The 21,524-nt window shown below is 36.0% G+C and overlaps 2 protein-coding genes across 4 annotated transcripts; one reads left to right on the top strand and one right to left on the bottom strand.

Annotated features, from left to right (window-relative positions):
- Window positions 1-1,995: 1,995 nt before the first annotated feature.
- On the top strand, window positions 1,996-6,876 carry si:ch211-194k22.8 (BEN domain-containing protein 6). Of its 2 annotated transcripts, none has more exons than XM_067429651.1 (7): window positions 1,996-2,453; window positions 2,542-2,672; window positions 3,912-3,977; window positions 4,977-5,082; window positions 5,165-5,421; window positions 6,065-6,251; window positions 6,343-6,876. In XM_067429651.1, the coding sequence occupies exons 2-7, from the start codon at window positions 2,601-2,603 to the stop codon at window positions 6,639-6,641; spliced, it is 987 nt and encodes a 328-aa protein (XP_067285752.1). In that variant the 5' UTR covers window positions 1,996-2,453; window positions 2,542-2,600; the 3' UTR covers window positions 6,642-6,876. The 2 variants fall into 2 exon arrangements, with proteins under 2 accessions (XP_067285752.1, XP_067285751.1); XM_067429650.1 differs by having other exon boundaries at window positions 1,997-2,453; window positions 2,577-2,672.
- Window positions 6,877-8,942: 2,066 nt separating this feature from the next.
- On the bottom strand, window positions 8,943-15,939 carry cdk5rap3 (CDK5 regulatory subunit associated protein 3). Of its 2 annotated transcripts, none has more exons than XM_067429648.1 (14): window positions 15,783-15,939; window positions 15,422-15,470; window positions 15,159-15,290; window positions 14,961-15,061; window positions 14,602-14,650; window positions 14,338-14,516; window positions 14,111-14,247; window positions 13,628-13,772; window positions 12,970-13,077; window positions 12,808-12,889; window positions 10,054-10,142; window positions 9,770-9,975; window positions 9,406-9,577; window positions 8,943-9,072 (listed from the first exon to the last, which is right to left on the bottom strand). In XM_067429648.1, exons 1-14 carry the CDS (start codon window positions 15,786-15,788, stop codon window positions 9,007-9,009), a joined length of 1,521 nt encoding a protein of 506 aa, XP_067285749.1. In that variant the 5' UTR covers window positions 15,789-15,939; the 3' UTR covers window positions 8,943-9,006. The 2 variants fall into 2 exon arrangements, with proteins under 2 accessions (XP_067285749.1, XP_067285750.1); XM_067429649.1 differs by having other exon boundaries at window positions 15,422-15,467.
- Between the last annotated feature and the right edge of the window lie 5,585 nt (window positions 15,940-21,524).

Below are 21,524 nucleotides of genomic sequence, written 5' to 3'. Positions count from 1 at the left end.
ATTTAATTTTAAATAAGATTACTCAAGCAAATAACCTTGCTTTCTTTTCACACCATGTGCTCCTGTTACCATGTGTCAGAAAATGATGTCCATACCTTTAAATGGTGCTTGATAGTGTCTCCCACATTATTGGACTGTTCTTTGAAAGGTTTTTTTATTTTTTATTTTTCTTATTTATTTATTTTTGCATTCTAATTGGTTTCAATCATTTAAAGAAACATACACTGCAAGAAAACTTTCTGTTGCCTGCTGTATGGGGTTAACTTAAGTCTGTCCATAGCTCATTGCCTTATAACAAAAACAAAACTGTTGTTCATAAACATCATATTGCTATGCTGCATGAGTCAGGAGTTGCTGAAGAAAAAGCGGAAAGTATTACAATCGATTACTGAAGAAAAATCTTGAAAATATAAATGTCATTTGGAGACTGTAAGACGTCAAGCTCTCCTTTTTATCACTGGATGAGCCAGACAACATTTCAAAGATGTCTTTGTTCTAGGAAACACTAATACTTGGAAATGTGTTTGTGTGGTTTTGGTTCTTCCGACACCTTATCAATCAGTGTGTATGCATGTTTATTTCAGGCTTAAGACGATTTGAGACTTTGAAAACTAATTCAGCAGAACAAAGCCTTTAAGGGATAGTTCACCCAAAAAATAAAATTCTGTCATCATTCACTCATCCTCAAGTGATTCAAAATCTGTACACATTTCTTGTTCTGCTGAACCCAAAGGGAGATAGTTGGAAGAATGTTTGTAAGATCTCGGCAGCCAACTACCATATTTTACCTGAGATCTTCTTGGTTACAAACATTCCTCCAAATATCTCCCTTTGTGTATAGCAGAACAAAGAAATGTAAATTATGACAGATTTAAAAAAAAAATTTTTTTTGGTGTAACAGGACCATCCCTGTAAAAAAATGTGAACATAGGTTAGGCTATAATTACAAAATAAAGCCATTATGACTTTAAAATCATGTTCAGAAACAAGAAATAAGTTTGTTCCTAAAACGAATAGCCTTCATCATAAATTAATACAGGATATCTGTTAAAAAAGTAAAATAAATAAATAAAGGCACTAATGAAGAAACGTCAAGGTAAATACAGGATGAGCTAGTGTGGGAATCCGGCCCTCCCTTACTCTTATGCTTATTAGCCTACTTCGCTATACAGAATGTAGTGTAAGATGAAAACTTTTAAATTGATCTCATATGTATTTTCTCTATATGAGGCAATGTTAATTCACATTGTATGATTATTAGCCTACAGTGCATGCTATTTTGCTTGGACATAAACTTTGAAGAAGCTTGAACTTAAAATTGTCTGTGTTCATTCCCTACCAGCTGACTGAGACGACTAAGAGTGTCTGACGGCACTGACATAAACTAGCAATATCCTAAACAGAGCAAGAACCTTAATAATTTTAATGTAGCCTATTTTATTTATTATATTAATTGTGGAACATCATAATTATGGTATGGGGGGGTAAATATTTGATATATATTTTTTTGTAAAGCAACAATATGTCTTTCACAAAAAGTCAAACTGATCTTCCTCACATCAAAGAAGATTTATGACTGCAAAGGAATAATTATTTTGTTGACGCCTCGGGAAACCCTTCTTAAAAAATGCATGACGAATCTTACATTCTCAATTGTCAGGCTAAATACTCTGTACACGTGTAAAGAAGACCGTCGATGGAAATACTCTTTGTTTATAAGTATACAAAGGGTATTTACAATATTTTATATATCGAGGGGAAACATAGTTATTATAAGAGCACCCCTTATAAATATTTACCTTGGTTACCATAGTTTCCGCGACATAACATAATTACTTCAGTTAACGTTACTGTTCCTGCAATAACACTGTGGTAACTAACTTAGTTATAGCACCAGTCTCGATAAAAAAATGCAAGATTCCAAAAGCTTCTTGAACTCTTTGAAAGAGACTAATGATTTATTACGATTGTACCGCAGTAACTATGGTATTTTGGCGGAAACTAGGGTTACCATGGTAAAAAAAAAAATGCAAGGGATTTCCTGTTGTTGTGATGATCTGCCCTTAGATTGAATCTAGACGGGACTCAAGCTCGTGCCACGTTACGCTACGGTGCGTTAGCCTCAAATGTGTTCCCTGTCATTTCTCGGTAAAGTGCTGTCCTTCCATGGGTTCACTCAAGTATTTGAGCTGAAGTAGAATAATCGCTAGGAACATAGTTGTCGGTATCTATAACGTAGTACGTTAGATCTGCAGCGTCTAAATCTCAGAAAGAGCGATATTGTTGGTTTAATCTAACACAGCGCAACTGCATTATGCAGAGTGGAGCCTCTTTTTCTCGCTCGCAAATAAAATAATGGGAGAGAAATGAGAAAGAAAACAAAAGCGCAGCGAATTCTTGACTACGAAAATGAAGAGGATGAGGAAGAAGAGCAAAACCCGGACTGCTTCAGTGTAAGATGATCAATGGAAACGTGTTTTAAGTGTTTACTGTCTCATTGTTTGTTTGCAACTGTTAATGGCATATGTTTTATCCCAAAAGAATAATTAGTATCATGTCAACCGACTGTCCTACAGAACGGTTCACAGAAACGAAGAAAAATGTATCCCTCCAAAGAGAAAGCAGAAGAAAATAGCTCATCCGATGCCGGGCTTCAGAAGTTAGACATCAAGGTTTGGGCTTTTTCGTCATTATTAGTGTTTAATCGTTGTTTTTGATGCATTTTGACTGGGGAGACGGACAGCAAAATATTTCTATTATGATTCTCACATTTGCTCCACGTCGGCTGTTATAAACGTTATACGCAATATAACCCATTATTCAGTTGTTGGTTTACTGCTATACTTTTCGCTAAAGCGATAGAATGAACGCTTTCCTATCCTGCAGCAGTGGTGTGAGGCAGGGCAGGCGGCCATGCCTGGCCGCTAATGAAGAACAATGGGGTAAAGCATGGTACAATACACCATTTGATGGAAGCCTCATCAGTCGCTCCGCACAACCAAAGCCCTGTACTCCGTTTAATTTTACAAGTACAACGTCAGCTAGTTCAAAGTTTTGAAATGTGAAACTTTACAAAGTTTAAAACCATATGCATTTTAAATGATTTTGTTGGTACCCTTATAAAAATTTAACCATGGTACTTCGTTCCAGCATTGTTTGTTGTGATTAATGGGTTCTCATTTTAAAATTTTAAGAGCATTCAGAAGCTTTACTATCTTTGTTTTAATTTTTATATAATAGTGACTAACTTTGCTGACAGTGTTAAATAAGCCCACGTTTTTTGCTGGTCTTTTAGTCTCCCATGCTGGGCTGTTTGCTGATTTTAGTGGGGTTTTGGGTGCTTTTCAGCTAGTCAGGCTTGGAGGTCAGCTGAACCAGGTTAAGAAGTTTTTTTTTTAAGGGATAGGTTACCACAGTTTTATTTATAACATTGACTGACATTTCAGTGGAAACTGCTTACCATGGTACATTTTTGTATGGGTAACGGATATAACCCTGTCAATGTATAGGTAAGCAATATTTAATATTTAATAAATGCTTTTGTTCTGAATATCCGCATGACTGTGATCTGGCTGGACTTTTAATGATCTCTCAGTAACTGACATTTGAGGGAAAAAAAGCCAGTTTGCCAATGCTTTGCCAATTGCCAACATAAATAGTTCTAATACTTGATAGTTCAAAGCAACACAGTATGAAAGCCAGGTTGGGATAGTTTAGAGTGGAAGTGTGAGAGTAACTTCAGTCTGAATGATCATGAAATGAGAGAACATCCAAACTTTGACTTTTTTTAGAACCCGTTCCTTGTTGTCAAATGCAATTAGATTTGATGAACGAAATGAGCTGTTGTATAATTATCAACAACAACTGACTGGGTAAATAGAAAATATTAGGACTCTTTCTTGTCATGACAGGTTAATGAGCTGGATTGTTCTTCCGCAGACCTCTACACTGACAGTCCTCCTGCTTCTGAGTCTGAGGTAGGAGAGTCACTTGTGTTCAGCATTCAAGAGATTGGCTTGTTGGCGTGCTTGTTTTCTTCAGAGGTGGACAAAGTACACAACTCTATTACTTGGAGTAAAAGTACTACTGGTCAAATATTACTCCGTTACAAGTGAAAGAAAAAACTGATTTTTACTCTGTAAAAGTACATAAGTAAAAGTACAGAAGTATTTGTTTTCAAAAGTACTTTAGTATCAGAGTAAATTTCCTTTTTTATGCCAATGCATTATTTTATTATTGTTGTATAAATGCACAATGTCATCATGGTCATTCAGTGATGCTCCATCTGACGTACTAGCATACGACTAACTTAAACTCATTTAAATACTTGTATATTAGTTACAAAGCTCTTTATAAAGCTGCTGTCACTTTAAGGCCGAATGCACGGATCAAATACACTGATACACTTCTGATATTCTCGCAACTTTACTCTTCTCTTTCTCCCAGATGTTTATATTTTTTAATATTTTATAAGACATGCACCAAGTGTATGCCAACTAAACTAATCTGGATTTTTTTAAAAACTGAAACATACTTTCAAAGTATGGCTATGGCTGCACACACTGTGCCTAAGAACCGTCTTCTTCCATTTTGCTATGAACTGATCAGTGTTAAAAAAAAGTTGGGAAAATGTATGTGACCCTATAAGAGTGATTCCTGATAGACTGTTTGAAACAACAACAACAAACCTTTTAAAGAAGGAAAAAATCATCCACCGACTTTCAGAGCTGCAACAGAAACGACTTTCGACCTAGATAGAAATGTAGTGGAGTAAAAAGTACGATATTTGTCTTTCAAATGTAGTGAAGTAAAAGTCAAAAGTTTCCTGAAAAAATAATACTCCAGTAAAGTACAGATACTCAAAAAGTGTACTTAAGTACAGTACTCAAGTAAATGTACTTAGTTACTGTCCACCTCTGGTTTTCTTGCGAGACATTTACTTCTAGACCTGAGCGTGTATACTTTTATGATGGCAGGAGGCTCGTTATTTACAGTCTTATTCGAAGAAGGAGCTCATTGCCATGGTTTTATGCATGCAGAGGGAAATGGAGGACTTGAAGGAGCAACTTAGGTGCCTTACAGGTCAATATTGTTTGTTTCTTTTAGGTATTTAATGTATTAAATTGCATGAATCAAATATTCACAATTAATTTACTCACTACAGCATGTGGAAAATTAGCAAGAAACCTGGAAACGCTGATCGAGAAGACCCAGATGTGGTCAAATGGGAACAACGGGACCTCTCTCGGCACCCCAGTTTCTCAAGGCACGGTGGAGGAACCTGCCGAGACGGATCCCGTGATACCAGATGTGCGGTCTCCTCCAGCTGTTGTGAATGGACAATGGCTGAATCAGGGCCCAGGACCACAGAAACCTCATGAGATTACTCAGAATGTTCAGAGGGATATACTCTTCACAGAGGTAGGCTAGGTAGTCAGAATGTGTTTTGCAACAAATAAACAGTAACCGTACCCAACTGTTTAAGTTGTGTGTGAGTATATGTTTATATATATATATAATATAATATATATATATATATATATATATATATATATATATATATATATATATTTATATATATAATATATATAATATAAAAACACACACTTTGGGACTTCCGCTTTCCTTCATTGCCCTTCAGTTATTTTTTACCAGGTTTGTATTAAGTCCTAATGTCCTAATGTAGTGAGACAGTGATATTAAAAGACCAAATTCAATATGCACCTTATTGATGATATACAGGCAAGCAGATGTGTTTTTTTTTTAGTGATTGAAGCACTGCAGCAGGTGCTGTATATGGATCACAAGTGTCACACATTTTTTTCTTCTAAATATTTGTGGCTTAAATTATTTAAAAAAAAGTTTTACAATCCTGTGCTGCAGTTCAGTGCATATTAATGTTTTGCCCTTCAGGTCTCCATGCAAGTCGTGTGTTTGTGTGTGTGTATATGTATGTATCTATGTATGTATGTATGCATGCATGTACAAATATTATTCATTTTATTGTTTACATGCACAGCAACAGTGAACAGAAATGATATTTCAGATTTTTTTTCCCCCTCAGTTTATCACTCCTGATATTTTGGAGAGGTGTAACACAATCACCACTGCCCAAAAACTGACCAACGACCTTCTCCGTGGACTCTATGAGAGAGACTGTCTGGCTTCTCACTCCATATCTGGAGTCATCTACAACAAAAAAGGTCAACCAAAGCCGGCTCTCCCCACCGAAGAGATCCAGGCAATCCTGAGTAAGATGCTCATCTGTTATTATGATCTTTGTTCAAATTAAAACTTACATGAATGTATTATACCTAATGTCCTTAAATAATTCCCATATAGGAACTGTTCAGTATTTCTTTCCTGCTAAGACCGACGCAGAGATTAAGGGCTACATCCGACAGAAACTGCAAAACGAAGCCAAGCGGTTGAGGAAGAAACCTTCGCTCTCAGGCCAATACCAGTCTAGAGGTCTCAATCTACCGAGCCCCACCTCCCACTTAGATATGATCGACCAGAATCATTCGGCTGCTGACAGTTGCGTCGTTACCGATGTGAAAATGCAAATCAACGATTCCAGAGAAATCCAAATGTTTCTTTCAGAATGGCCTCTGGCTGCTACGAGCACAGTCGACGCTTAGATATTGAGATGTTTAGATATTAATGATGTGTCTCTGTGAATGTCTGTTTTTTTAATACTTTGTATTTAACAGATGTAGGACTTCAGGATGTACCAGTGTGCAAGGAGAGTCATAGGGTGTGACCATTATTTACATTGTATTTTCGATGTATTTCTTATTTGATGTTTTTTTTTTTGTCTATATGACAACCGCTTTATGTATGTAGTTTTTTGTTATTAAATGGCAAGAACGCAAACAGTTGAGGTATGATTAATTTATATTAGCTTTACAATTTTTTTTTGTTTTGTTTTAAAAAGATGTTTTGCTCAATATTGTTTTTTGGTGAGTAATGCGTGACATTATGAAATGGACGTGGGAGAATTGGTAGGTGTATTATCGTGTACAATGCCTTCTCAATGAGGGCCATTGAGAACAATACAAGCTGCATGTGGAGAGCTGGTGAGATGGAGAGAATCAATGACTGAGCGACACAGGCGGAGTGACAACAGCAGGGGTGCTGGGCCAGTTGTCTTGGCAACCTCAGTCTTCTGGGCCACAGCAGTCTGGGTCTCACCCTGGCTATCGCCTCTTGAGCATCTGCCCGCTGCAGGGATGAGGGGACTTTTTGACAAACAAATGAAGGCAAAAAGCTTTTAGGGCCCAAAAAAAACAGATTCAGTCTGTCACCCGGTAACAATTTTAGTCTTTGTTTCATCATCAGTATGAGGTTTCAGTGGAATATTTGATAAATGCTCAGACCTTTGTCTTGTTATTCTGCCCTTGTCGACTGGGCGGAAAACAAAGTGTTTTGTAATGGCTGCTCTTTGAAGCTTCTGTGTCAGTAAACAGGGGTCTGTCTGGCTTGATTGATGGCACAGGCAATGATCGGGCCGAGCGCCACCCTCTGCTTATCAAAGCTTCATCAGAGACAGTGGAAGAGATTGGCGGAGATAGACAAAAGAATGGATGCATGTCCATTTTGCAAACCTGAGAATGTGCCATGGATATTATATTAGTTAAATGTCGCATTGATCAATGATGCAAAGTCTATAATACCGATGTGTTTTAAAACTTGTCAGAAATTGAGCTGTAAGGCTTCACTGTTCCTTGCCTTAGATGTATGGGGTGTGCAAAGATAATGTCCATTAGGTCCTCAATCGTGTGAGCATAATGCGTTTGCCATGTGATTTAACCAGCTGCCCCAGGGCAAAACGGAGACAACATGGTGATAAAGCATCAGGGGAAATGCATGCGTTGAGGTGCAATTCCTCTATCAATTATATGCTGTAATATTCCCCTATATTTCTATTAAAGTAAAAATAAATAAAATGGAATTATTTCAAATTTCTTCAAAACATTATAGGTTGTGTTTATGACAGGAGTATATTATGCTTACCAAGGATAATGTGATTTATTCCATAATCCATTACATGTAACTTCATAGTCAGATAATCCTTCAGAAATAATTCTAATATGATTTGGTGCTCCAGATTTATCAACAGTGCTAAAAACAGTTATGCTGCTTAATATTTTTGTGGAAAATGTATCTTAATGAATAACCTTCAAAAGAATACTTTTTATACATTTAATGTGAAAATTATTAATTTCTTTAAAATAAATCTCATTGTTCCCAAACTTTAAAATCGTATATGCGCTTAAAATAACACCACAAATAAGAGTAACATTTATCAACTCTCAGCATCTCCCCCTTAAAATAGTGATTTGGGCCTATTACACCACTGAGGTTTGACTATATAGACATATACCTTGACTATTGATCATCTTAAGTCAATCATCCCATATTTTGCATGCAACCCTGTTGCTGCATGAATTTCACCACATTACAAGATAGGCAAAATATGTTTTCTACAGGTTTTACAAATATAAATAGTATTGTTTGCTTTTATCAAGCTCAACCTTGTAACCCAAGTTACTGTATGAAGGGAAATATGTTAAATTCCTGTTCAATTCACAAATTTAATATTTCAAATATCCTTTTAGATAACGTTTATTACTGTATTGTTCATTTGCAAACATTTTTGTATATATAAAAAAAGTTTTAGAGATATGATGACCTTCTGTACTCTATTCATTGAAGGCGCAGTGTGTTTGTTCTTTACAAAATATAGGGTTTGCAATTGCAAATATATATTTAAATGTTGTCTTCTCAAGACAGTTCATTTACTGAAATCAGCACTTCAAACAAACGAGGCCAGCTGTGCAAGCGCAAGTTATTTACAGCCGCCTGTGAATATTCAAGGCGCTCTGATTGCAACAATTTTATTCCACCATAAAAAGATCCCCACAAAACAATTACCCCGCTGATTTAAATGAGAATTTATTTATGAAATGATACATCTGTGCAGCATGTAAATGCTCGTTTTGGTCACACATGAACTCCCATGAGGTTGACAGGCCGGTTGTTGTATCTTTTTGAGATGTCAGCTTCAATCTGTATGTGAGAGAGAGACAGACAAAGAGGAAGCTTTGTATTCTTAGCCAGTCCAGGATATCAACTTCAGTAAATGTTATGTCCACCATGATGCTTTTGTGCTCTATTAACCTCATTTCTCTTTACATTTAACACATTTGTCAAACATCGGCTCATTTTACAAAGTAGGAAGGAGTGTAAACATGTGAGGTGCTATTTTCACTTTTGAGGAGATATTAAAGTAAAAGAGGAAGTAGCAGGATCATACTGCATGGTTCTGTAATATAACAAATGTATTATGATAAACCTGTACAGAAACAAATCCACACACATCATTATAAAAAGTTACTGTACCAGTTTCTGGAGCTCCTTGGTGCGAGCAGCCAGCAGATCAATACGCGGCTCCAGCTTGGCCTGTTCTTTCAGAGCCTCCTGTCTCTTTTCAGCCAGAGTGCCACGCTTCAACACCAAGATATCAGACTGCTTGAGTTTCTGCCGCAGTAACTCAGAAACACGCTCCACGTAGCTGAGACAAACACGCACGACTGGTTTATCATTAAGACAGATGTATCATTATCTGCCTGCAAGATTTCAGCTACATCATGCTTTTGAACAACATTTTGTATTCTTTTTAAAAACCTGACTGGTAATATTGTCTGAGAGATGGCAGATATGAAGTGCACTTCTGCATGTGAAAGGATTGAGAGGGTGTAATTACCGTGGTGATGCTTGGATCATGAAGAGATGCTGCATTCGTACTGAGGTAAGCCCATTCAGCAGGTCACGCACCTCTGCCAGCATGACCTGCACGCGCTCGGGAGTCTGGGCCTGGATCACTGAGGGAGCAAGCTGGAACTGACTCATAGCCACCAAATCACCCTCTTCGTGCATCTCACTTAGCCTCTGACACAGGAACATTTCCAACTAAGCCATAGAAACAAAACAAAAAAATCAGTTTGGTAAAAAGTAAACATTCTGTTTTGTTGGAGCGAGAAGCTGTACCTCCATCAGCTCATTTATGAACTGGCCACGTGTTTCTGAGTTTTCCAGAAGAGAAAGAGCATCCTCACCTCTGGCAACACCGTCAGGGCCTGCAAAAAGTAAAAGTACTGAGACCTAAACCAGGCCCAGATCAAGTCTGCAGACCTTGGAACATTGTATTCTGCACAACTGATGAATGTTTCATTGCGTCTACTTGTAACCTATTCTCTCATTTTACCCAAATGCAGATCTCACATTCAAATAATTGGCTTTTTGTAAGTTTTTTATGTAGTGGTGACATTCAAAATTTGGGGTCAGTATTATTTTATAATGTTTTTGAAAAAAGTCTTTTGTTTGCCAAGAAAGCAATTGTTTGTTCAGAAAACAGTTAACATTGTACAATATTGCAATTTAAAACAACTGTTCTCCATTTCAACATATTTCCAAATGTAATTTAAACCTGTGATGGCAAAGCTGAATTTTCAGCACCATTACGCCAGTCTTAAGTGTCAAATGATCCTTCAGAAATCATTCTAATAACCCATATTTCGAATTGAGACGTTAAACCGAGGTCCTGACTCTCTGTGGTCGTTAAAAATCCCAGGATGTCCTTCGATAAAGAGTAGGAGTGTAACCCCGGCATTCTGGCCAAATTTGCCCATTGGCCACTGTTCATCATGGCCTCCTAATAATCCCCATACACTGATTGGCTTAATCACTTGGTCTCCTCTCCACCAATCAGCTGGTGTGTGGTGAGCGTTCTGGCGCAATATGGCTGCCATCGTATCATCCAGGTGGTGCTGCACATTAGTGGTGGTTGAGGAGATTCCCCCTTCTATCTAAAGTGCTTTGAGTGCCTAGAAAAGCGCTATATAAATGTAACAGATTGTTATATTTATTAATATGCTGATTTGCTGCTCAAGCAAGATTTCATATTACAAACTCAATTCCAAAAAAGTCGGGACACTGTACAAATTATAAATAATAAAATAAAAAGGATATAAAAGGAAATTATAAAATAAAAAAAAGGAATGCAATAATTTACAAATCCTATAAACGTATATTTTATTCACAATAGAATATAGATACCATATCAAATGTTAAAAGTGAGACATTTTGAAATACCATGCCAAATATTGACTCATTTTGGATTTCATGAGAGCTACACATTCCAAAAAAGTTGGGACAGGTAGCAATAAGAAGCCGGAGAAGTTAAGCGTACATATAATTTGCAACTTATTAGGTCAATTGGCAACATGATTGGGTATAAAAAGAAGTGTCTCTCAGAAGTCAAGATGGGCAGAGGACCACCAATTCCCCCAATGCTGCGGCAAAAAATAGTGGCGCAATATCAGAAAGGAGTTTCTCTGAGAAACTCAGAGTTTGAAGTTATCATCATCTACAGTGCATAACATCATCCAAAGATTCAGAGAACAATTATGGAACAATCTCTGTGCGTAAGGGTCAAGGCTGGAAAACCATACTGGATGCCAGTGATCATTGGGCCCTTAGACGGCACTGCAACACATACAGGAATGTTATTGTAATGGACATCACAACATGGGCTCAGGAATACTTCAACAACACAATCCACCATGCCATTCCCCATTGCCGGCTAAAAGTCTATAGGTCAAAAAAGAAGCCATATCTAAACATGATCTAGAGGCGCAGGTGTTTTCTCTGGGCCAAGGCTCATTTAAAATGGACTGTGTCAAACTGAAAAACTGTTCTGTGGACAGACGAATCAAAACGTAAAGTTTTTTTTGTTGAAAAATGGGACACCATGTCATCCGGACTAAAAAGGACAAGGACAACCCAAGTTGGTATTAGCGCTCGGTTCAGAAGCCTGCATCTCTGATGGTATGGGGTCGCATGAGTGTGTGTAGCATGGGCAGCTTACACATCTGGAGAGACACCATCAATGCTGAAAGATATATCCAAGTTCTAGAACAACATATGCTCCCATCCAGCAGTGTCTTTTTCAGGGAAGACCTTGCATTTTTCAACATGACAATGCCAGACCACATACTGCATCAATTACAACATCATGGCTGCATAGAAGGAGGATCTGGGTACTGAAATTGCCAGCCTGCAGTCCAGATCTTTCACCCATAAAAAACATTTGGCGCATCATAAAGAGGAAGATGCAACAAATAAGACTTAAGAGAAACTAATTTGAGCAACTAAGCCTGTATTAGACAAGAATAGGACAACATTCCTATTCCTAAACTTGAGCAACTTGTCTCCTCAGTCCCCAGATGTTTGCAGACTGTTATAAAAAGAGGGGATGCCACACAGTGGTAAACATGGCCTTGTCCCAACTTTTTTGAGATGTGTTGATGCCATGAAATTTAAAATCAACTTATTTTTCTCTTAAAATAATACATTTTCTCAGTTTAAATATTTGTTATGTCATCTATGTTGTATTCTAAATAAATATTGAAATTTGAAACTTCCACATCATTGCATTTTGTTTTTATTCACAATTTGTACAGTGTCCCAACTTTTTTGGAATCGAGTTTGTATTAACAATATTGAAATCAGTTGTGAAGTGTAATATTTTTGTGGAAACCTTACAAATATTTTTCAGGATTCTTTGATGAATACAAAGTTCAATAAAATACAATTTTCATAAAAGTGTTAATATGTTTTTTTTTATTATTTATTTTTATCCTACTGACCCCAAACTTTTGAACAGTGTGTAAATGTACAACATATATTCTCAATGTTCATGAGACATCAATAATTAATTTCAGAGAATCCCAACACACTTACAGTCTGTGCCCACATCCACAACTTCAATTTCCACAGGAACAGATTCAACTTCTCCCCAATCAATATCACCTGCATCTGTTTCCTAAAGTTGATTGGTAGAATGTTTTAATTCTATATCATGAGGGGTTTACAACTGTTATAATATTTGTACTAAATAGTTACCTTAGTGCCAGAATCGAGACTAATACCCCAGTCCACACCATCCTCAACAGAGATCCCAAAGTTAACCTCTTCAGTAGCAGCACCGCCACCTAGGTCACCCCAGTCAATCTGCACAGAGCAAGAATGACAGATTCTAGGGAGAGATGTTGAGTTAAAACATTGATCCCTTGTTTGCTTTAATTTACCGTAATTCTACAAACACTTCTTTACCATGAAATCAAAATTGACAAATCTATTTTTAATGGAATATTGTATTTATTGAAAATAAATAAATAAATAATATATATATATATATATTATGTATGTTAATATATATGTATATAATATATACATAATATGTATGTATATATATGTATATATGTTATTTTAATTTTTTTCATGTGCACTTGAAATCTTTAACCAAAATAACTCCTCCTCCCTTTTGCAACAACATCTCTTCTCTGAGGGCGGAACAACTTGTCACTCACATCACATTTGTAGCAAACCACGAACATACAATGATCCAACCATTTCCCAGTAGACAAAATCAAGTCTTGCCCTACATTTTTTTCCTGTTTGAGAAACTGTTTCCCTCCCAATTGGGAAGAAAAGACTAATCACAACTTTTGTTTCATGCCGACTGTAAAACCCAAACTTTGGGACATGTTGTCAGACTTACTATCTCCTCTGTGACAACATCAGGTGGGGCTTCCTCCATTACAGGTCTCTCTACAACCATGGGCACATTTCCAGTCTTCCACTCATATAAAGTTGTGTTTCCTTTGTTCTGGACAAACTTCAGCATGGGCAGTACAACCTCAGACCTGAAAAAGGTAGTAATATATATTTCAAGCACACACATCAAAAGCATGAATGAAGGTCTATAAAGTTCACACACACCAAGAACAACAACTATAAAATATAACTATATTAGCATCCACAACAATAGACAATAACATTCATCAGACAAAATCATCCTGAAAGTGATTCTAATTATATCCTTTTTCTGTGCCGTTATCCTTAAAGTTGTGGTGTGGACTCTGCTATTCTTTTATATTTAGAACGATGTTTAGAACTATATGTTTATCATTATATTTATTGTCCTTGGTGTGAACGCGCCTTTACTTATTCAATGTTAGAAATGACAGGAAGTGACACTCACCAGTCACTGACAAAGTTTGTGAAGACTGCGTAAAACTCTATAGCTTCCTTCAGACAGGCTGCTTTTTTACCAGTTTCTTCTAAAACTACAGGCAGATCTTTAACCAGTGATTGTATCTCCCTTGCCACATTTTCCCCCTGTGAAATATGTCATATGTTAGTATGTGTAGTGTAAATACTATTGAACCAAGTAAGAATTCATGAAAATATAATTAATTGTTGACCCACCCTTATCCCATACTGTTTACAGGCAGCGTAGTAGCGTTCCCTCATGTCGGCGGCACCACTCTGACACTCCAGTTCTCGTCGGCTCAGTTCCTGCTGCAGCTGCTGAGCTTTAGACACCTGCTTCCTAAGAGCAGGTCCTTCATAACTTACACTACGAATCAATATACTGGCCACTTCAGCTGGGGTTAAAAACACACATTCACAGAATCAGAGCAATGTCTGTGTAACTGTAATTTTTATTTTTATATTTTGATAATTTCTTACCTAAATAGACATTGTCTTTTTCATACATGGACACTATCTCTTGCCAGTCCTGTTAATGTAAACAAAAACAAACAAACAAAAACTAAAATGAGCTAAAACTGTAGAAAAAACATAGTTTGAATAAACTGAACCTAAATAGCAATATTTAAAACAAAAATACTAATAAAATGACAAAAGCACATTATTTTTTTAAACTAAAAAGCTACTTTTATATTATTATTACATTCTAAAGCTAAAAACTAAAAGCTAATTAAAAACATTAATAAAACTATTATAAAACTAAAATAATATTATTATACAATAATAAGAGAATTAAACTGCACATAAAAAATTATAACAGTGGAGAGATGCATAATCACCTTCATCCTTTGTGATGAATATCTGCCAAAAATATTTTTTGTGGATGCTTCTGTCCCTTTCAATATTTCAATTATTTGTAAGCAATGGAAATAGTGAATATCTGCAAAAGCAACAAAAAATAAGTACGAACATATCCAAAAAGAAATCAAAGACAAATAACAGTCATATAATATGACTGTATTATTATTAAGTTTTACATGAGCCGGAGAGCAGTTGTTTGATCTTCTCGTTTTCTGGCATATCCTGAATGGCAGCATTGATTTTCTCTCTAATGGTCATAACTGCACTTTGCCATTTCAGCGTGCAGTGCCTGCGATCCACCAACCAGTCTGAACAATGGAGACAAAGGCAAAATATTAAATACATCTTTGTGCAAAGTCAAAACTATTCTGGATTTGTAAATACAAGAAATATTACTAAACCATATGCATAAGAATGCCTAAATGCAAGCATGCCTTACCCAAGAGTTTATTGGTTTGGATGTCGATAGGAAGATTCTGGATGTTCTGCTAAAATGGATTTTAATAACAAAGATACACATTGTAACAAGAGTCACGTCAACTTTTTGCACATTATTATGATCTTATAATCCTGCTGGAAAAACTGGAAATGAAAAATATAGCTGTAAGGCAAGTAAATAATGCAGTCTTTATATTAACAAAGGAACAAAACTATGTAATGTTACACAATATTGTTTAAAATGATTTTGACAGCTCGCCAGTGTCTACGAGCATGTTGACTGTTTAATTTCTTTACACAAGGAGTACAATACCAAGAAAAAATTGAGACTCAATTTTAACCAGATAATTTTCTTTTTTTACCTCCATTGCAACCGTGAATTTCGTCCTTATTTTGCTAAAAGAATAACTAAAACGACATCATGTTTATACATCAAACCGATGAGCCCCAACTCAAGTTTACATTTCCACTGACACGTACATACACAACTGACCAATCAACGCATGTAACACTAGCTTGTCAAACGCACCGTTTGCTGAAAGACCAATGAACTACATTTATAGAGGAGCCATTAATCACTTCCTGTAACACCAAAATAAAAGTCCCTTCTAGCAGTTACCTGATTTTTTTCTTTTACAGTTATTTATGTTCCAAAATGTTTTAAATGTACTGTTTAAATGGTTAATAATTTAAATATTATTCTGTAGCACATACACAAGGCTTTAAATTCAAACTCATTCCTAAAATGTTTACAAAAGATTTGTTTCCACTTCAGAAAACATCCTTCAATAAAACATTTCAAATTGTTTGTAATAGATTTTTTTGTTTTATCATATTTTGGTATGAATTAATAATTATTAAGGACAAAAATAAAGGACAGAAGGTAACTTGAAACAAATGACTTGACTTAATCTACACGACAGACAACAAAATTGTTGTCAAATAAGTTTTTTTTAAAAATAAAAATAAATTGATCATTTATCTCTTGAATGTGTTGCCAACTTCATTATATTGTACTACATTTTTCATTCAGAGACAAAATACGTACAAGACATGAAAAGATGCGTTTTTAACAATATGTTTATTCTACTTTGCCCTTATATTATTTTATCTTATGCGAGATACGATCATAGACGGATACGATAAGAATATTGTTTGTAATTATAACATTTGAAAAAAGTCAGACATCATACAAAGAAGACCACTAGATGGCGCAACTTCGTTTAAATAGACACCTGTTTCAATATATTTGTCTGAGAAAAAAAACATTCTTTCATACTCATAAACAGACCTGGCGATGGATAATAACAGCATGGAAGAGTAATTTCTGTTCTTGCAATATATGCATTGGACTTTTTTATTTTATTTTTCTGTTTGAAGAATTCATAATGTAGCTATTTCAACATACACTTATGTGTGCAAAATTTATGGTAAATATCCTTCTCTTTCCATAGTTTTATTTGAACAAGGTGGTCATAGATTTTCCTGTTTGCCGGTTCACAGCACACCTTATCTACTCTGTGCAGCAAAGGGACTTTGGCTGTAAATGTGACTGCAGGTGCCTCAGGTGTTTCCAACAAGTCCTGTCTATTTTCTTAAAGAGCAGATTAAAATCAGCAAAGAAAGAAAAACTTTAAAGTTTGAAATAAAGGCCAGTGACATATTACGCAATGTTAAAATCAAAGATAAGATTGTTTTACTATTTCCTTTAAATGTTTGTATTTCTTGGGCAACTTCTGCAGCACTAGGCTATAACTAGGATATAACTAACTTCCCTAGGAGAGGCCTTTGAAAAGAGACTTGCATTGTACTCCAAGCAGAGCTGTTTTAATCACTCCAAAGAATATTTCAGCACCTTGCCAAGAACAGAAATCAGAATTTTAATCCTAAATCGGTTAAGCTCTTTAATGGTCTTGTGAAGCACAATGGCTGTAACAGTTAAGAGGAACCATAGGCGATGCTTTATTTTCATATTTTTTGAATGACATTCAAACCTGCTCTATCTCAGCCGGGGATCCAGTATCTGTCTGTGATTTCCCCACATTATGCAAATGCGAGCACCATCTCATCTGTCTGGTGGCCTTGAGATATTAAACATTGTGAAGATGAAATTGTAAACTCAGGTAGCAAACATCATACAATTATTTATTATTGTAAAAAAAAACATTCAAGAATGCAAAAAAAAAAAAAAAAAAACACTGACCTTTGCATTGGCAGTAGAAAAATCTATCTATCTATCTATCTATCTATCTATCTATCTATCTATCTATCTATCTATCTATCTATCTATCTATCTATCTATCTATCTATCTATCTATCTATCTATCTATCTATCCATCCATCCATCCATATTTTATCTATCTATCTATCTATCTATCTATCTATCTATCTATCTATCTATCTATCTATCTATCTATCTATCCATCCGCTGCATATTTTATCTATCTATCTATCTATCTATCTATCTATCTATCTATCTATCTATCTATCTATCTATCTATCTATCTATCTATCTATCTATCTATCTATCTATCTATCTATCTATCCATCCATCTGCTGCATATTTTATCTATCTATCTATCTATCTATCTATCTATCTATCTATCTATCTATCTATCTATCTATCTATCTATCTATCCGCTGCATATTTTTTCTATCTATCTATCTATCTATCTATCTATCTATCTATCTATCTATCTATCTATCTATCTATCTATCTATCTATCTATCTATCTATCTATCTATCTATCTATCTATCTGATTTAAAGAATTACATTGTTTCTTTTGAGTGGGTGATGAAGCTCAACATGAGAGTGGACTATGGCCTCTAACAGCTATATTTATTTTAATGCAATTACACGTCTTGAATTAGCCTGCATTTATTTACTGTATTGAAATAGTTTCTCTGCAGTGTCTTGATTTGGGAAGGTGACTACCTTTTTGGTTGCCCATGCAAATGTTAAACCAACTTCACGCTCCCATGAGGTCGTTCACTCGGATTGCCCTCCCTCTTTCGATCACATGGCTGTAAGATTTACTCATGTTGCATTGGGTTGGACCTAATGTTCAACTTGGACTGAAACAGTGCGTTTGTGTGGGTCTGCTCTCTTAGCAGGAGAGGGAGATAAAACAAGACTGATAAAGAGAGAGGGAGGAAGGGAGGGACCAAGAGAGAGGAAGGGGAAAGAGAACACCTGTAGCATGAGATGTAGCATTCAAAGCAGACATTTAGAAGGAGGGAGATTAATTAAGAGAACAGGAAGCAAAAGGTGAGAAGGTATCAGCAGCTCTCAGCACACTGAACCTGAGCAGCAAAGTGAACTTAGTGAGTGAACACCGGGGGCAGCTTGTCAAAGCGACAATGGTTTAACTTCTTCTCGACACCTGTTCATCTAAACCAAGAGCCCTTTTATAAGAAGTGAACACAACTTTTAAGGTGAGGACTGATCATATGCTCCTTTTGCGTTGTTAAATATTGTTGGTGAACTGCATTTGTTCTTGTATTTCTTCATTTGGCATGCTTTTTGCATAGAAAAGAAGACTAGAGTTGGCATTCTTAATTTGCCAGATTTAGTTAAAACATGCAGGAGGGTTTTTAATTTAAATGCATTTTACATAAATATATATTTTTCAGCGCAGTTAAACAGTAAAATGACACTGGTCTTAACCATTTAAAATAGCAGGAATAAAACAAGTTATGATCATAAATTCTCCTAAAAGAGCCTATTAAGAACAAACAATTCAGTGACGCCTCCCAAAGCTCCAGACTATATGAGAAGCCATGTTGTAGGGCCCAGATGTAACATTTAGGACATAAACGGCTGCGATATGATGTCCAGGCTTAGACTTGCAGGCAAACTTGACACCCTCCATGACTGCTCTGAATACAGCAGGGCCTGGCTGTCCTTGGGTTAACCTCTCCTCTCCTCAAACATTTGTATCACCGGGAAGGCTTTGAACTTGGTTAGTGATTTCCTAGGTTTAGACAGGTACATTGTGCTCTCTTTGTGATCTCTGAGGTTCTTTAGTGCTGCTTAGTCACACAGGGAGGAAAACAAAGTAACTTATTATCTAGCTCTAGGGATATACCTGCTGAGTAGCTGAGCTTCTTGCAGATGGTCAGGTGATTTTTAAGAATTGCCTGCAAACTATTACATACAAATATTATTTAATACGTATTTACTAATTTTCTATTTCTATGTACATTTAAAAAAAATAAAATAATGTAGGTCTTTTTTCAATCGATCTTTGAGTAAAATTCTGAAATGCACATCCATGGCATGTTTTGAGTATGCAGGCTATGGCTCATAATTCGACATAATCAACAAGCATCAACAATAAAACCATTAAATGAACCTTCACACCACCCTTGCTGAGGAAAGCACCTGACTCTCCCTGGATTAAACCTTACAGTCATTTGCAGTCAGAGTGCAATGAGATCTCCTCTACATACATCTACAATCTTCTTGGCCACAATAAACTAAGTGCACTTAAGGTGAAAGAGTAGTAGCTGCTCCTAAATGTGACTGAATACTGTCATTATGTAATTGTAGAAGATCAATGTCAAATCCAGTAGAGAGACTCTGTTACTTCATAAAATTGCTCTTTTCTCATGTTAGAAATGCCCCCTTATTTTGTCATGGCAGGCAATGTAAAAATTTCATGAACATTTTTTTCTTTTTTGTGTTTCATTGGGGCTGTTGAGGCTATCTCTGACCCTTTATGGTAAGAGCTTTTAAACCATTCCATGCCAGTAACCCCCAAGTATGGTGATCCCCACTGAGGCAATATTTTTACTGTAAGACTAATTTATACACATTTATTTATATGTTCTTTAAAAAAGTAAGTATACTAGTAAAATAATTTAATAACTAAATATGGCTTTTATACTGTCGCTTTACTAAGGCCAAAACATATATATTTTAAATATGTATTTTTTTCTACTGATGTATTTTTATATAATGCATTTTACATATAATATTGCATATAAATAAAGAAGCAGTTCTGCAGATTGCCTTACAACCACCCAGTGAGCAATATTAAATAAATAGGGATGGATGGCTGGATGGATGGATAATAAAATATATCTACATCTGATGATTTTATGTTTCTGAGGTTGGAAAAGAAAGCTTTGTCAACATGTGGAGACCCTGTCTTGGTTTCCTCCATGAGCAATATTACCAGACATGTTTAAGTATATGGGCTGGCAACTTCCAAGTAAAGGGTGTGTTTACTAGAGCCTTATAAAAACTGATACTTGAAATCTTATCTCACACCGATGCTATAAAACCTGCTGAATTTGCTGGACAAACCATGACACATTCTTTAATCCATTGTATTTAATGATGACTATGACAATGTTGCTAAGGGACCAGATGTCACACCCAAGTGATACCAGCCATTCGCATTATTGTTACCATTGTGCAGGTGTTTGAGTCTTCTGTGTTTACACCGGTTGCTTACATGGGTAAATCATTGTACATGCTTTTCTGATGTGTACAATAGCTATTCAGTGACCAAAATTACATAACAAACGATACTCTATCGGAGCCGGATGAAACGAAGTTGTCCATCAAGTTGATGTTCATGTGTCTTGGTTCACGCAATGTTATTATGGTGCATCTCAGATCTCAGGGGAGTGACAGGGGATCCAGTGGTGCTGTTCATTAATTAAACAGCTGAGCAGCAGTGTCAGGTGTCCTCTTGTTATTCTAATCTAATCACTGGATGAGGAGACACATATGATCTCGCAAAGAACATTGCTGCTTACAAAGTGCTAAAGTATGCAAATGAGCCTTCGTGCTTATGTTCTGATGCTCTGTTTTTGTATCCATAAAAACACATCCTAGGGCAACATTTTGGGTGATAAATGTGAGTGTTATGTTAGGCACTGGAGAATTAAGTAGCTTGCAGACTCAGTTAAAATAAGAGTTATTTCAACACATTACTCAATCTCCTCTAGCTACTACCTCATTTCTTCGAAAGGAACCCTCTTTCTACAATGTAACAATGTTTCTACTGCAAATACTTCATTTATAATGTGTGAGAAAAATATCAAGAATGCTTACTTTGTAAAAACAAAGGCCTATTTAGTTTAACATTAT

Source organism: Pseudorasbora parva, chromosome 21 (genome assembly GCF_024679245.1).
Source record: "Pseudorasbora parva isolate DD20220531a chromosome 21, ASM2467924v1, whole genome shotgun sequence".
Lineage (NCBI taxonomy): Eukaryota > Metazoa > Chordata > Actinopteri > Cypriniformes > Gobionidae > Pseudorasbora > Pseudorasbora parva.
Note: the sequence above shows the minus strand (reverse complement) of the source record. Positions and strands in the feature narration are given on the sequence as shown.